Source organism: Carcharhinus amblyrhynchos, chromosome 1 (genome assembly GCF_965287045.1).
Source record: "Carcharhinus amblyrhynchos chromosome 1, sCarAmb.v2.hapA, whole genome shotgun sequence".
Taxonomy (NCBI): domain Eukaryota; kingdom Metazoa; phylum Chordata; class Chondrichthyes; order Carcharhiniformes; family Carcharhinidae; genus Carcharhinus; species Carcharhinus amblyrhynchos.
The window spans coordinates 144,653,755-144,668,996 of record NC_137324.1 but is presented as its reverse complement, the minus strand read 5'-3'; the positions used below and the strand labels follow the sequence as shown (position 1 = coordinate 144,668,996).

The 15,242-nt window shown below is 42.2% G+C and overlaps 1 protein-coding gene across 3 annotated transcripts in view; it reads right to left on the bottom strand.

Annotated features, from left to right (window-relative positions):
- LOC145345761 (transmembrane protein 144-like) overlaps positions 1-15,242 on the bottom strand; it is a 113,425-nt gene that overhangs the window by 59,361 nt on the left and 38,822 nt on the right. For all 3 annotated transcript variants that reach the window (XM_080193471.1, XM_080193473.1, XM_080193470.1), the window contains exons 4-5: positions 14,993-15,115; positions 9,878-9,977 (exon numbers count right to left, since the gene is read on the bottom strand). In XM_080193471.1, the coding sequence (XP_080049597.1) occupies positions 9,878-9,977; positions 14,993-15,115 (223 nt within the window). The remainder of the gene's footprint in view (positions 1-9,877; positions 9,978-14,992; positions 15,116-15,242) is intronic.

Here is a 15,242-nt window from a genome sequence, read left to right as displayed (position 1 = left end):
TTTAGGGAAGTTTGGTTGAAGTAAGGTTGGCTGGGTAGGGGGGAGGGGAGAGAGATGTCAAAAACAGGTTTCAGCAGCGCAAAATTAGGCCAATGGGGCAAATTAAAATGGTTAACATAGGTCCCAAAACAGTTAATCCAACAGGTTTCAAATGACTGTTAAAACAATGAAAACCAATTTTACTATATATTTTTGCCCCAATTCTCCCCTACCTCAAATGACTATCTACATTTCACTTAGAAGGATGAAGTGGTCTCTGCCTTTACTGATAGAAATATAGAAACATAGAACAGTACAGGCCCTTCAGCCCTCAATGTTGTGCCGAGCTCTGTCCAAACCCAAGATCACGCTATCCCACTCCCTATTATTCTGGTGTGCTCCATGTGCCTATCCAATAACCACTTGAAAGTTCCTAAAGTGTCTAACTCCACTATCACAGCAGGCAGTGTATCCCACACCCCAACCACTCTCTGAATGAAGAATCTACCTTGGACATCCCTCCTATATCTCCCACCATGAACCTTATTAGTTATGCCCCCTAGTAACAGCTACATCCACCCGAGGAAATGCTCTCTGCACGTCCACTCTATCTATCCCCTCATCATCTTATAAATCTCTAAGTCACCTCTCATCGTCCTCCGCTCCACAGAGAAAAGCCCCAGCTCCCTCAACCTTTTTTCATAAGACCTACCTCCAAACCAGGCAGCATCCTGGTAAATATCCTCTGCACTGTCTCCCATGATTCCACACCCTTCTTATAGTGAGGTGACCAGAACTGAACACAATATTCCAAATGTGGTCTCACCAACGTCCGGTATAGTTGCAGCATAACCCACGGCTCTTAAACTCAAACCCCCTGTTAATAAGAACATAAGAAATAGGAGCAGGAGTAGGCCATCTAGCCCTTCGAGCCTGCCCCGCCATTCAATAAGATCATGGCTGATCTGTCGTGGCTCAGTTCCATATTCCCGCTTTCTCCCCATAACCCTTAATCCCTTTGCTTATCAAAAACCCATCAACCCGCGTCTTAAAAATATTTAGCGAGGCAGCCTCCACCACCTCATCAGGCAGAGAATTCCAGAGATTCACCACCCTTTGAGTGAAGAAGTTCCTCCTCAACTCCGTTCTAAACCGCCCCCCCTTTATCTTGAGGCTGTGCCCCCTAGTCCTACTGTCCTTTCTGAGCGGGAAGAGCCTCTCCACCTCTATCCTATCCATCCCATTCATCATCTTATATGTCTCAATGAGATCTCCCCTCATTCTTCTAAACTCTAACGAGTACAAGCCTAGTTTATTCAGCCTCTCCTCATAGCTCAAGCCCCTCAACGCCGGTATCAGCCTAGTAAACCTCCTCTGCACTCCCTCCAAGGCCAAAATATCCTTGCGTAAGTATGGCGACCAAAAGTCTTCTTCATGGTTCTATCCACTTGAGTGGCAACCTTCAGAGGTCTGTGAATCTGAACCCCAAGATCTCTCTGTTCCTCCACATTCCTCAGAAAATGATGTGAAGAATGTGGAGAATGATGTGAAGCATTGTATATTCTAAATAAATTCATTGAATAAAAAAATTTCTTCTAAATTCTCTCCTCATTCTCAGTTGCATTTTAAATTGATGAGCCCTCATTGATGGCTTCCCAGCTGTGGAAATAGAAACATTCTATTAAAATCCTAATTAATTGTTTAAACTCTATTTAAATCTCCACCATTATCCCTTTGGTATCATGTTCATGTTTATTTTTTATGGCCTAAATGGAGGCAGGTGGGTAATTGGGAGGATTCAGAAAAGGGTAAACTAAAAAAGCATATTAGCAACTAAGGTGACGACAGAGAATGTTAGAAAAAGTTAAAGCAAAATGCCCTACAACTGAACTCACATGGAATTAGATGAATTAATAGCACAGAGAAAAATCAATAGGTCTGATTTAATTATGGATCAAGATTGAGAATTAAATAAAAAGCTTTTAGAAGAGATAGACAAAACTGAAAAGGAAGAAAAACAACTGTGATTAAAAGAATGAGATAAAAGAAAGAATCTCAGCACAGAAAACCAATAAATACAATCTCTCTGGGTAAAACAAAGAAAGAGTAAGGGGCACAAAACATTAGTGGGAGTTAATTAATGTTGTATTGTTGGGAAGAGTGTAAATCTGAAATTAGAGGCATAAATAATAAGGATAATACAGTAATCATGGGGCACTTCAAGCTGCACGTAGACTAGGCAGTAACACTGTGAAGGTCGAGTTCATGGAATATCTCTTAGTTTTCTAGATTAACATGTTGAGGAACCGTTCAGTCTATTTTGGATCTAATAGCATGCAATGAGAAAGGGTTGGTTAATAAACTTGTAAAAAAGTGGCTGCTAGGGAAGAGTGGCTACAATGTGATAGCATTTATCTATTACAAGGGAGGAAGTGCTAGGGCTTTTAGGTAGCGTAAGGATGGATAAAGCTCCGGGGCCTGATGGTATTTATCCCAGGCTGCTTAGGGAGGTGAAACATGAAATTGCTGGGCCTCTGGCGCAAATCTTTGTCTCTTCTTTGGACACAGGTGAGGTCCCAGAAGACTGGAGGGTAGCTAATATAGTACCGCTGTTTAAAAAGGGTAGTAGGGATAACCCTGGAAATTATAGACCGGTGAGTTTGACATCGGTGGTAGGGAAATTAATGGAAAAAATACTTAGGGGTAGGATGTATGAGCATTTGGAGCGTTGCGATCTGATTAGGGATACGCAACATGGCTTTGTTAGAGGGAGGTCTTGCCTTACGAATCTGGTGGAATTCTTTGAGGAGGTGACAAAAACGGTTGACGATGGGAGAGCCGTTGATGTCATCTATTTGGATTTCAGTAAGGCGTTTGACAAAGTCCCTCATGGTAGGCTGGTAGAAAAGGTTAAGGCGCATGGGATACGAGGTCAGGTAGCTAGGTGGATTGAGAACTGGCTGGGCAATAAGGAGACAGAGGGTAGTTGTGGAGGGGACCTTTTCGGGCTGGAGGCCAGTGACCAGTGGTGTGCCGCAGGGCTCAGTACTGGGACCTCTCCTCTTTGTAGTATACATAAATGACTTGGAAGAGAGCGTAGGTGGTGTGATCAGCAAGTTTGCAGATGACACCAAGATGGCAGGGTTGGCGGGTACTGAAGTGGAATGTCAGGTGATACAACAGGATATAGATAGGTTGGTGCATTGGGCAGATAGGTGGCAGATGGAATTTAATCCTGACAAATGCGAGGTGATGCATTTTGGAAGGAATAATGCAGAGAGGAGCTATGTGATAAAAGGTAGACCGATTAGGAGTATAGACATACAGAGGGACCTGGGAGTGCAGGTTCACAAATCCATGAAGGTTGCGACACAAGTGGAGAAGGTTGTTAGGAAGGCTTATGGAATGCTAGCCTTTATAGGTAGGGGTATAGAGTATAAAAGCTGCCGTCTAATGCTTCAGTTGTATAGAACGTTGGTTAGACCGCATTTGGAGTACTGCGTTCAGTTCTGGTCACCTTACTACCGGAAGGATGTGGAGGCTCTGGAGAGGGTTCAGAGGAGGTTTACCAGGATGTTGCCTGGCATGGGTGGGCTGGGGTACGGGGAAAGGTTGGAGAAACTGGGACTTTTCTCCTTGGAAAGACGGAGGTTGAGGGGGGGACATGATAGAGGTATATAAGATACTGAAGGGAATAGATAGAGTCAATAGTGAGAGACTGCTCCCTAGACTGGGTACAAATACGAGAGGTCATGATTCAAGGGTGAGGGGGGAGAGGTATAATTTGGATATGAGAGGAAGGTTCTTTACGCAGAGAGTTGTGGGGGTATGGAACGCGCTACCGAGGAGGGTGGTGGAGGCAGGAATGTTGGACTTGTTTAAGGTTCAGTTAGACAGACACATGAGTGAAACGAGGATGGAGGGTTATAGTAGGGGCTATTAAATAAGGTCAGAACCTCAGGAGGCACCGGAAATGCAGACTTGTAAGTTAACGTTTTTGTCTTTTTATTCCGCAGGTGGAGGTCCACCTCGTTGTCAAATGAGGGGCATGCACACGGTGGGTCGTGCGTGGGCTGCTCTTGGAGGTTCCGGGAGTGGCCTAGTACTTCGTGTCGGTGTGTGTGCTTGATCGTGGACCGGTAGACAGGCGCCGCAACAGCTCGGTGACTAGCACTGCTGGCTGTGCAGATACATGGATTTGGGCCTGTGTCTGTGGGAGTTTGTGCATTCTCCCTGTGGTTGCGTGGGTTTCCTCCGGGCGCTCTGGTTTCCTCCCACACCCCAAAGATGTGCTCTTAGGCTGATTGGTTTACTAAATTGACACTATTCTCCCCTGAATCTGGCTAAGTTAGGGGTTCCATTCGTAGAGACGTAGGGTAGAATAGGTGTAGGGTGATGTGGCGGCGCAGGCTCGTTGGGCCGAAGGGCCTGTTTCCCGTGCTGGGTTGTTCTTTGTTCTTTGTATTTCATATTGAGTTTGAAAGTGGCTTAGTTAATCTGAAACTAGGGTCTTAAATCTAAAAAAAAGCAAATGGGTAAAAAATGTCCAAACATGGCTGACAAAAAGTTTAGGATAATATTACATCAAAGTAAGAGGCTTAAAATAATTGCCAAAAAATAAAGTGAAAACTTGAGGATTGGAAGATTTTAGAATTCAGCAAAGGAGGATCAAGAAATTGATAACAAAAAATGAGAACAGACTAGCCAGATATATAAAAGCATAATACAAACATTTCTATAGCTATGTAAACATAAGAACATAAGAAATAGGAGCAGGAGTAGGCCATCTAGCCCCTCAAGCCTGCCCCGCCATTCAGTAAGATCATGGCTGATCTGAAGTGGCTCAGTTCCACTTTCCTGCTTTCTCCCCATAACCCTTAATCCCCTTGCCTACCAAAAACTTATCTACCTGCGTCTTAAATATATTTAGCGACGTAGCCTCCACGACCTCAACTGGCAGAGAATTCCAGAGATTCACCACCCTTTGAGTGAAGAAGTTCCTCCTCAACTCTGTTCTAAACTGCAGCCCCCCCCTTATCTTGAGGCTGTGCCCTCTAGTCCTGCTGTCCTTTCTGAGCGGGAAGAACCTCTCAACCTCTACCCTATCCATCCCCTTCATCATCTTATATGTCTCAATAAGATCCCCCCTCATCCTTCTAAACTCCAACAAGTACAAGCCCAGTCTATTCAGCCTCTCTTCATTGTTCAACCCCTTCAACTCCGGTATCAGCCTAGTGAACCTCCTCTGCACTCCTTCCAAGGCCAAAATATCCTCGCGCAAGTGCGGCGACCAAAACTGCACACAGTATTCCAGCTGCGGCCTCACCTGTGCCCTGTACAGTTGCAGCAAGACCTCCCTACTTTTATATTCAATCCCCCTCGCTATGAAGGCCAGCACCCCATTTGCCTTCCTGATCACCTGTAGGCTGGGTTTTTGCAACTCATGCACAAGGACCCCCAGGTCCCTCTGCACCGTAGCATGCTGCAGCTTTTCACCCTTTAAATAGTAGTCCCTCCTACTATTATTCCTGCCAAAGTGGATAACCTCACACTTGCCAACATTGTATTCCATCTGCCAGGTCCTCGCACACTCGCTTAGCCTATCTAGATCCCGCTGCAGACTTTCCACACCCTCTGCACAATTTGCTTTTCCACTTATCTTTGTGTCATCAGCAAATTGACACCCTACACTCAGCTCCCTCCTCCAGATCATCTATATAAATGGTAAATAGCTGAGGCCCCAGCTCCGATCCCTGGGGCACTCCACTAGTCACCAACCGCTGATCCGAATAGCACCCATTGACACCTACTCTCTGCCTCCTATTTGACAGCCAATCCTCTATCCATGCTAACACCTTACCCCCAACTCCATGCCCCCTAACCTTCTGTAACAACCTTTTGTGCGGCACCTTATCAAACGCCTTCTGAAAATCAAGAAACACCACATCCACCGGTTCCCCTCCGTCCACCGCACTAGACTCATCCTCATAGAATTCCAATAAATTCGTCAGACATGACTTCCCCTTAACGAATCCATGCTGCGGCTGCTCTATCAAACAATTTTTCTCAAGGTGCCTCGCTATTTCTTCTTCGATGACCGATTCAAGCATTTTTCCTACAACAGACGTTAAACTAACCGGCCTATAATTTCCTGCCTTTTGCCTGCTACCGTTCTTAAACAGCGGCGTAACACTAGCCATTTTCCAATCTTCCGGCACTTCCCCGGAATCCAGCGAGGTTTGGAAAATAATCACTAAGGCATCCACTATCACCTCTGCCATTTCCTTCAGAAAGAGGAAGGGATTGCTGTAAATTAAAGTGGGCTCATTAGAAGCAGATACAAGTGGAAATTATATGGGGAATAAGGAAATAGCAGGGAAATTAAGCAAATACTTTCTATTTTTGTTTAAACGGTAGAACACACAAACAAATCCAGAGACAATGAGGAAACAAGAATGAGGAACTTAAAGAAATTGGTGCAAGTAGAAAAATTGTATTGGTGAAATTAATGGGACTAAATGATGTCAATCCCCTGATCCTGATGATTTGATTACAAGAATTTTAAAAGAGGTAGCTGCAGTGAAAAGTGGATACATTGTCTTGGACCTTCCAAAATTCCTTATATTTGAGAACAGTTCTTAAGGCTTGGAAGGAAAAGCATAACATAATCCCGTTCTTGAGAAAGGAGAAGAAAACAAACTATAGACTAGTTAGCCTTCCACCAACATTGGCAAAATTCTGGAATCTATTATTTGGGACACGGTAAACCGTCAAGGTGGATTTATTAAAGCAAAGTAGTGTTTGACAAATCTGTTGGGAGTATTTTCAAGATGCAACTAGTAAGATGGACAAAGAGGTTGTAGTGTATTTATTTTAGCATTCATGGTATTGAGGGTAATGCAATAGCATGGATTAAGGATTGGTTATTGCACAGATATAGTAGGAATAAACAGACCAAATAGGGTTGGCGGGCTTTGATTACCAGATACCATGAGGATCAGTTCTTGGGTTATGCCAGTTGCAGTCTACCAGAATGATTTGACTAAAGAGACTATGTATTGTGTCAAAGTTTGCTGACATTACAAGATTAAGTATTAAAATAACATCAAGGAGGACATAAAGAGGCTGCAGAAACATATAAACAGGTTGGGTGAGTAGGCAAGAACATTGTAGGTGGAATACAATGGGTTAAAATGTAAAGTTATCTACTTTGGTAAGAAATACACAAAGCATAATACTTTTTAAATGCTGAGACACGGGGGAATGTTTATATTCAGAGGAATATAAGTGTCCTTATTTAGGAATTGTAGCAAGTTAAAATGTAGGTACCACAAGCTATTAGGAAGGCAGATTAGCTTTTGTTGAAAAGGAATTGGAGCACAAGAGTAAAGAAGTTTTACCCCAATTATATAGACCTTTGTAAGGCCATAAGAGTACTTTGTGCAGGCTTAGCTTCCTTACTTAAGGAAGGATGTGCTTTCCCAGAAAGTCCCACTGATTGGCAGCAGCCCTCGTGTGCTGAGTTGGCGCTGACCACCTCCATGCAAGCTAGAGTGGTGAGGCTGATGGACCTACACCTCCCATCACTGGGGCAAAGGACATCACACGTGCCTCCACCTCATCCAAGAGTCACATCGGTGCATTGTTGCTGATCTTGGGGGCACTCGGCCTCTTGCCTTTGAGTCCATCACACTCTTCGATCAGTCCTCAGTTGCAGATAGTGAAAGGTGTATGGACGCACACACATGGCATCCAGAAAGATGAATTACAACCTACCCTGCCACAAGATCCAACAAACTTCTGTGCATGTTTAATAAGTTGAAAAGTGGATGATCTGGAGCAGGAAGCCACTATTCTGGCTAGCAGGGAACAGGCCACTTTTCCCACCTACCACTGCACTTAGGGTAGAATTCTCCCGACCAGCCCATGGCTGGTTTGGTGGTGGTATGGTGTATCAAGCGGGAGTCACCTGACAGTGTAAAATCACATCACAATTGTCCCAGTGGCAGGTTAATTGTGGTCGGTCCTCCTAGCGACAAGTGGTGCAAATGCTATTTGCATTGCATGAATGGTCATTAAAATAGCCGTGCACCGATGTCCCATCAGGCCTTCCAAATTTTTGTTGTGTCAGCAGGAATTTACGCTGTTGTCAAACATGATTGCTTGAGTGGCATGCACAAGGCTGTCCTCAGTTCGCAAGAGACTTCGGGGTGAGTGCAACAACTTTCTGCCACCATGCTGCACTACTCCTGATACACCGTTCACCACTTTGCCTGGGCAGACCAGTTCCATGATAAGCTTGTCTTCATAGACAGCACTGTGTGGCTGAACCCATGTACACCCCTTTCACCGAGTCAGATCAGTACTGTTCCTCGGGATGGAAAGCACAGAGGTTTCCTTGTCCCTGGTGGTACACATTAGCTGTGCTAATCTGGATAGGACTGTGCTATGGGGCTCATGTTGCCACTGGAACAAATGCGAACATTTCAAGCGCGGTTCCAATCTTGGCCATTTCCGGACCTCGGTAAGGGGGAACTTGCGCGGAGGCTGGCATGGATCGCGGTACTCGTCTCACACCTAACTTTACCACGTTTTCGCACCCGAAAATAGGGGCAACTTGATGGTAAAATTTATTCCTGGGAGAAGATAGACGAAGATTCCAGATGCAATGGATAGAAGTCCTGCTGGGGCTTGTGAACCTTGTAAGTGATGGATTCAGGCTGAATCAAGGAACAGACCTCACCACGAGGCTGCTAGTCTTTTCTCTCTGGGCAATTGACCTTCTGCACGGTCTGGTGAAGGCAGGTAGGTTGCAGGCAGTGATATTGTACTGGTGTACTGGACTGGCATTTAAATATGGTACCACGACTATCAAACTCATCAGCAGGAGGAGGACGGACAAATTAGCTGCTGAGCCCACTAGGAGAGTTGGCGGGGATAACTAACGAGCTTCCTGGCACAGAATTTGGCACGGTATCCCGCTATTCTGGTTGCTGGGACAGGTGACCGCTGCACAGTTTCAAAATGGGTGAATTCTGTACTTAGTCTCCCGAACAGAAAATCCTGCCCTTTGTGGTCTATAACAAAGACCAGAATTCTCCAGTTATTCAAGCCCCATTTCCATTGCCAGCGAGAACGGAGAATTTGATGCTCAGCCAAGTCTCCATTCACTGTAGCAGAACTGGACAATCCCAGCTGCGGGCAAGGTCAAAAAATACAGCCCAAAGTGTCTAAATTACATGCAGCACAATTAATTTTTTTACTTTTATACTCTATATTGGTATTTACAAAACTCTTCTGCTATTAAATTTTATGGCATCATCTATCTGAACTCGAGGAATGATCTATCTTGCATTTTGTGGATGGGATTTTATGGTCTTGTTCAGGTGAGGCTGGAAATTCCCACCCGAGGTCAGAGATTTCTATTGTCAGACCCTTGCCCGCTCCAAGTCCATGGCAGGCAAGGTGGTAGAATTCTGGCCTATATTCCCATTAAGTTTATACCCCTATTATTCATTTTCACCATTCATTATAATACATTTCTGCTAATCTGTCAAAGTCTTGTATGGTCACCCTTGTCAAATTTTTTCATTTTGTTGGAGATAACCAGGAGATGTATTAAATAATTAACCCTGACCTACTCTCGTAATTTATTCAGGTTTTCCTCAGCCACCGATCACATCTATCCGCTGTATAAAATATAAATAGCAGTAAAATACTTCACGCAAGTTTTTGTACTGACATTGAAACTGTAAACAATATTATTAAAAACTACAGCAATGGAATAAATCCTCCCTCTCATAATTAAAATCCTTCCGTTGCAAATGTATTCTCTAAAGCAAAGTAAACAGTGATGGTGACAGATAGCAGAAGTGTACAGTTAACTATCTGGACTTACCTAGAACTTGCCCATCCCATCAGAAGATTAAATGCAGCCCAAATTAAAACTCCAAGACCTAAGCCAATGGTTTTCAGAATTGGAACAACAGTGATATTTCCTGAAAACAAAATAGCGAAGAAACCAATATAGTCAGTTAATGCCTCATTGTGTCCTTATCTTCCATCCTCACATTCAGCAGATTATCCTCCACCATTCCTTCTTACCCCAGCCACCAACAATCTCATCTTCAACTCCATTCCCCTTTCAATATTCCAAAGGAAATGCTCCCTCCATGACACCCTTATGCACTCCTTTGTGAATCTCAACATCCCCTCCCTGCCTTGGCATTTTTCCATGCAAACTTAGGTAATGCAGCATCTGTCCTTTTACTGCCTCCCTTCTCACTATCCAAAGCCCCAATTCTCCTATCAGATGAAACAAAGATTTACTTACTTGGCATACTGTCCTAAGAACATAAGAAAACAAAGAATACAAGAAATAGGAGCAGGAGTAGGCCATCTAGCCCTTCGAGCCTGCCCTGCCATTCAATAAGATCATGGCTGATCTGAAGTGTCTCAGTTCCACTTCCCGCTTTCTCCCCATAAACCTTAATTCCCTTGCCTACCAAAAACCTATCTACCCACGTCTTAAATATATTTAGCGAGGCAGCCTCCACCACTTCAACAGGCAGAGAATTCCAGAGATTCACCACCCTTTGAGTGAAGAAGTTCCTCCTCAACTCCGTTCTAAACTGCCCCCCCTTTATCTTGAGGCTGTGCCCTCTAGTCCTGCTGTCCTTTCTGAGCGGAAAGAATCTCTCTAACTCTACCCTATCCATCCCCTTCATTATCTTATACGCCTCTATAAGATCCCCCCCTCATCCTTCTAAACTCTGAGTACAAACCCAGTCCATTCAGCGTCTCTTCATAGTCCAACCCCCTCAGCTCCGGTATCAGCCTAGTGAACCTCCTCTGCACTCCTTCCAAGGCCAAAATATCCTTGCGCAAGTGCGGCGACCAAAACTGCACACACTACCCCAGCTGCGGCCTCACCAGTGCCCTGTACAGTTGCAACAACTCCTCCCTGCTTTTATATTCTATCCCCCTCGCTATAAAGGCCAGCATCCCAATCGCCTTCCTGATCACCTGCTGCACCTGCAGACTGGGTTTTTGCGACTCATGCACAAGGACCTCCAGGTCCCTTTGCACTGTAGCATGCTGCAGCTTTTCGCCCTTTAAATAGTAATCCCTCCTACTATTATTCCTGCCAAAGTGGATAACCTCACACTTGCAGCTCACTGCAATTTGCTCTAGATTAGGGAGATCAAATGCAGATTATTTTCCATAACACTTTGGTTTATTCGCACGTGTCCCTGGTCTTCTGAAGGTTTGCTATTTCAATTCCCTACTTTGCGCTTGCGCTGACCTCTCTGTCCTTGGCCTCCTGCAGTATTCCAATGAATCATCTTTCCAGACAGATAATAGTCTCTGCCCTCATTTTATTTCCCTTTTCTTTGCATGTGTGAAATTTTTCCTTTCCGACGACATTCATCATTGTCATTAACACCTCCTCTAGACAAGTTTTATTTCTTTACTTCTCCCATTACAACTTCCTTTGGCCTTGATTTTTCATTAGAAAAAATATATACGTTTAAACTTTCCCAATTCTGAAGAAAGGTCATCAACTTGGAACGTTAATGCTATTTCACTCTCTACAGATGCTGCTTGACCTGCTGATTTTTTCCAGCATTTTATGTTTTTAAATCTTGAATTCAGCATCAACTTTTGTGAAAATACCAATAACAGAATGTTAGCTCAACTTTGACTAATAACTTCTGCAAACAATGAATATGAAATTGTACTGTGCACCACACTGGGATATAGATTTACCTATTTCTGGCACCTGCAATTGTATTGCTGCCAGTATTTCACAATTTACAGCAACAAGACCCCAGATACAAGTCCCACTCTGGGAATTTTCAGGCCCCTCCCCTCCTGCCAAAGTTGACTCCTCATGGTGGATTTTTGGGTGGCAGGGTGGGCAAACCACGCAAAAGCCCATTGGCTGGGCCAAAATCTTGACCCACGATTAATCACACAAATCAAGGCTGACATTCCAGTTTATTACTGAGGGAGTGTGCTGCACAGCAGAAGTGATGTCAGTTGGGTGGGATCGTAAATAGACCCTAAAAGATCTCACAACACTATTTCAAAGAAGAGCAGGGAAGATTCCCATTTTTCTGGCCAATATTTAACCCTCAATCCATTCTCTGATGTTGACTGTATGGTCATTGCACTTTGCTATTTGTGAGAGTTGCCATGTGCAAATTGACTGCCGTGCTTCCTACATTCCACGGTGACTACATTTCAGAAGTATTTCATTGGCTGTAAAGTGCTTTGAGATATCTGGTGATCATGAAAAGTGCAATATAAATGCAGGGCTTTATCAATTTTTTCACATCAAATACTGGGCTATCACTAATGTGCTAATTTTTTTTTAACTCCAATATTACTAGCAGTGGTTTTAAAACTATTTACAAGATGATCTCATGAATATCACAGTTTTTAAAGCTTTCTACAAGGCATTGCAGGCCGAGAACGATGGGAGTGTGTTATAGCTGGATGCTTTTCCACTTTTGGAAATTAAAGAAAATCTTGTTCAGCATAATTGCAGCAGCTGCTACATGTTTGTTAAACGCTATTCTCATATTTTCATCAGTTGTACAGCTAAGAGGGATGGATGTGCAAATCAAATTTGCAGCAAATTAACTGCCACTAAAACGATTAGAATTATTAACTGAAGAGATGAACTGCAGGAATATTATTTGCATATCAGCTGTTCTAGTTCAATGGAGTGCATTTCTTGTCCTAAATTCTTGAAATAACTTCTTTCCTCAAATGCAAAAGCAATTTTGCAAAATTATGGTGCAATCAAAAATTAACTATGTTAAACTAAATTAGCATGCACAAACGGAAATGAGCACGTGACTTATTATAGACTTCCTCAATTGATCAATTAAACATATTTTTGACCTATAAGAAGGGGAGCAGGTAGGAAAGTGGAGTTAAGTCAGATCAACTGTGATCTTATTGAATGGCAGAGCAGGCTCAAGAGGCCAAATGGCCTACTCCTGCTTCTTTTGATACGTTCTTGATGCCATAAATTTATCAATTGAATAGTATATAATGATATTAATATTCAATAAGCCATGATCTTATTGAATGGCGGGGCAGGCTCGAAGGGCTAGATGGCCTACTCCTGCTCCTATTTCTTATGTTCTTATGTTCTTATATTAGGTGTGGCTTAAAATTTATTGCAAAATCATTTGTTCTCAAATGCACAAAATAACTTAAAAGCCAAAAGGAAATTGAGTCATTTCTCTTGTAACTCCATTAATTTCATTGCTTCTGATCAAGCTCTAGTAAGAGCATTGTATCCTACCATGTTTTTCCTAACTATCCTAAAATGTAACGTTCTTGAAATGTTTTGAAGTATTCAAGTTAATGTTATGGTTCAGTGGTAAATTACTACACAATATGAAAATGAAGCAACACAGATCAAAAAGTTCCCAAATTTGATCTCTATGGTGAGTAATCTGCTTAAATAAATACACTAAGTTGGTCTCATTGACATTGTGCTACTATTCTCGAGTACTATCATATACGTAAAATATACACAGTCAGGATCAAACTTGGCTGTGAATGTGGCCTACAGTAGAACATTCTGCTAACACTGCCTCAACTCAACAATGAAAAGTAATTATTTGGATTAGATATGAATTGCTGCCCATAGCCTTGGAACTATATCCTAGCATGAGTGAAATCCTCGGGAAAGGTGGGAAGAAAATTGACTAAAGAAAATACATTTCTTGAAATATGTTACTCTGTTTCAGGTGAACACATACAAATCCATGCTGCCTTTTATTTATTAGCCTATACTTCTCCAAATGTATACCTTTAGATATTGTAGTTAGGTATTGTCCAAATTTATTCATGTGACTCAGTTTTATAAAAAAATTGATATCATGAAGTGCTTTCTCCTTGAACTGGGTCCTCAAAAATAATTTGAAGAACTACCTAAAAATAAATAACAGTGCCATTCTTTGATATGTTTTAGTTAGTTAAATCAAATGCTTCATCTGTCATTGAGTTGCTGGTATCTCGCTTTTAACATTTTTTTTCCTACAGGAATTAATCTCTTAGTAATTGCGGAAAAGGTCACTAAATTCAAGCCTCAAGGCATCACCATTTAAAGTAAAGCATTTTGATTAGGACAAGTGGGACAAATATGTTAAAAGCTTGGCGGTGCAAGTGGAATAGAATCACACTGGATATTGGAGAGTCAATTATTGCTGTTCAAATGAAAATGAGAACAATCAGAACTTGAGGTTGTGCCTAAATTGCGTGAATTGAAGCAAATCTTCATTATCAGGGGACAAGATGCCCATTGCAGAGTGCAGAACAATTCATGACTGAACTGTCCTGATAACTTATAAATCAGGCAATAAAATCTAGCCTTCTGCGCTCTCTGCTCTTTCTCTTTTTAGAAAGCGTATGAATTTTTAAAAATTCACTTTTAGCCAATAAAATGGCACGATTATTTATTTCCAGATCTTCAAGTTCTTTTTTGAGGACCCAGTAAAGGGAAAGGAACTTCATTATATTAACTTTTTTTATTAAAAATAAATCAAATGAATAAAGCAGGACAATGCCTAACTACAATATCCAAAAGTATGCGTTTGGAGAAGTGTAGGCCAATAAATAAAAGGCACCATGCATTTGTTAGACACAAATTATGTTGAACTAACTTGTGCTGTAAATTTCTACGATTCTATGAACTGACAGGACAAAGACAGCAACTTGATACCATTCAATGCATTTCAATACAGGCAGCAAAATGCCATTTTCATAAAGCCAGTGGCACTTTGGCAGCAAATTTGCATTTAACCACATAACTACACCTCATCTGAAATTGCTGCACATTTGAACACAAATGACAAGTATTATTAGCCTGTTATATTGACACCAAATTCACAAATGTCAATGTTCTAGTTATAAAGGCAAACATTAGTCAGCAAGTGCAATATCATTTGCTTTTACATATACAAACATAAGACGCTGAATGTGCACTTACCAGTTGCCCATACAGAACCACCTAACATAGCAAGGGGCCAGAATTTAGGGCACTTCAATATTAAGTTCACAGCCAGCGATACAATCCATATTGCTGCACAAAGAATCCATTGAAAAAACATTCCTAAAAGAAAATGCAATGAAATTTGTATTAACATTCTTATACACCTTTAGGGTACTTATTTATTGCCTTCTTTCATTCTCTACCTTATACACAATTCAGGTCATTCAAAACTCTGAAACACTTTTCC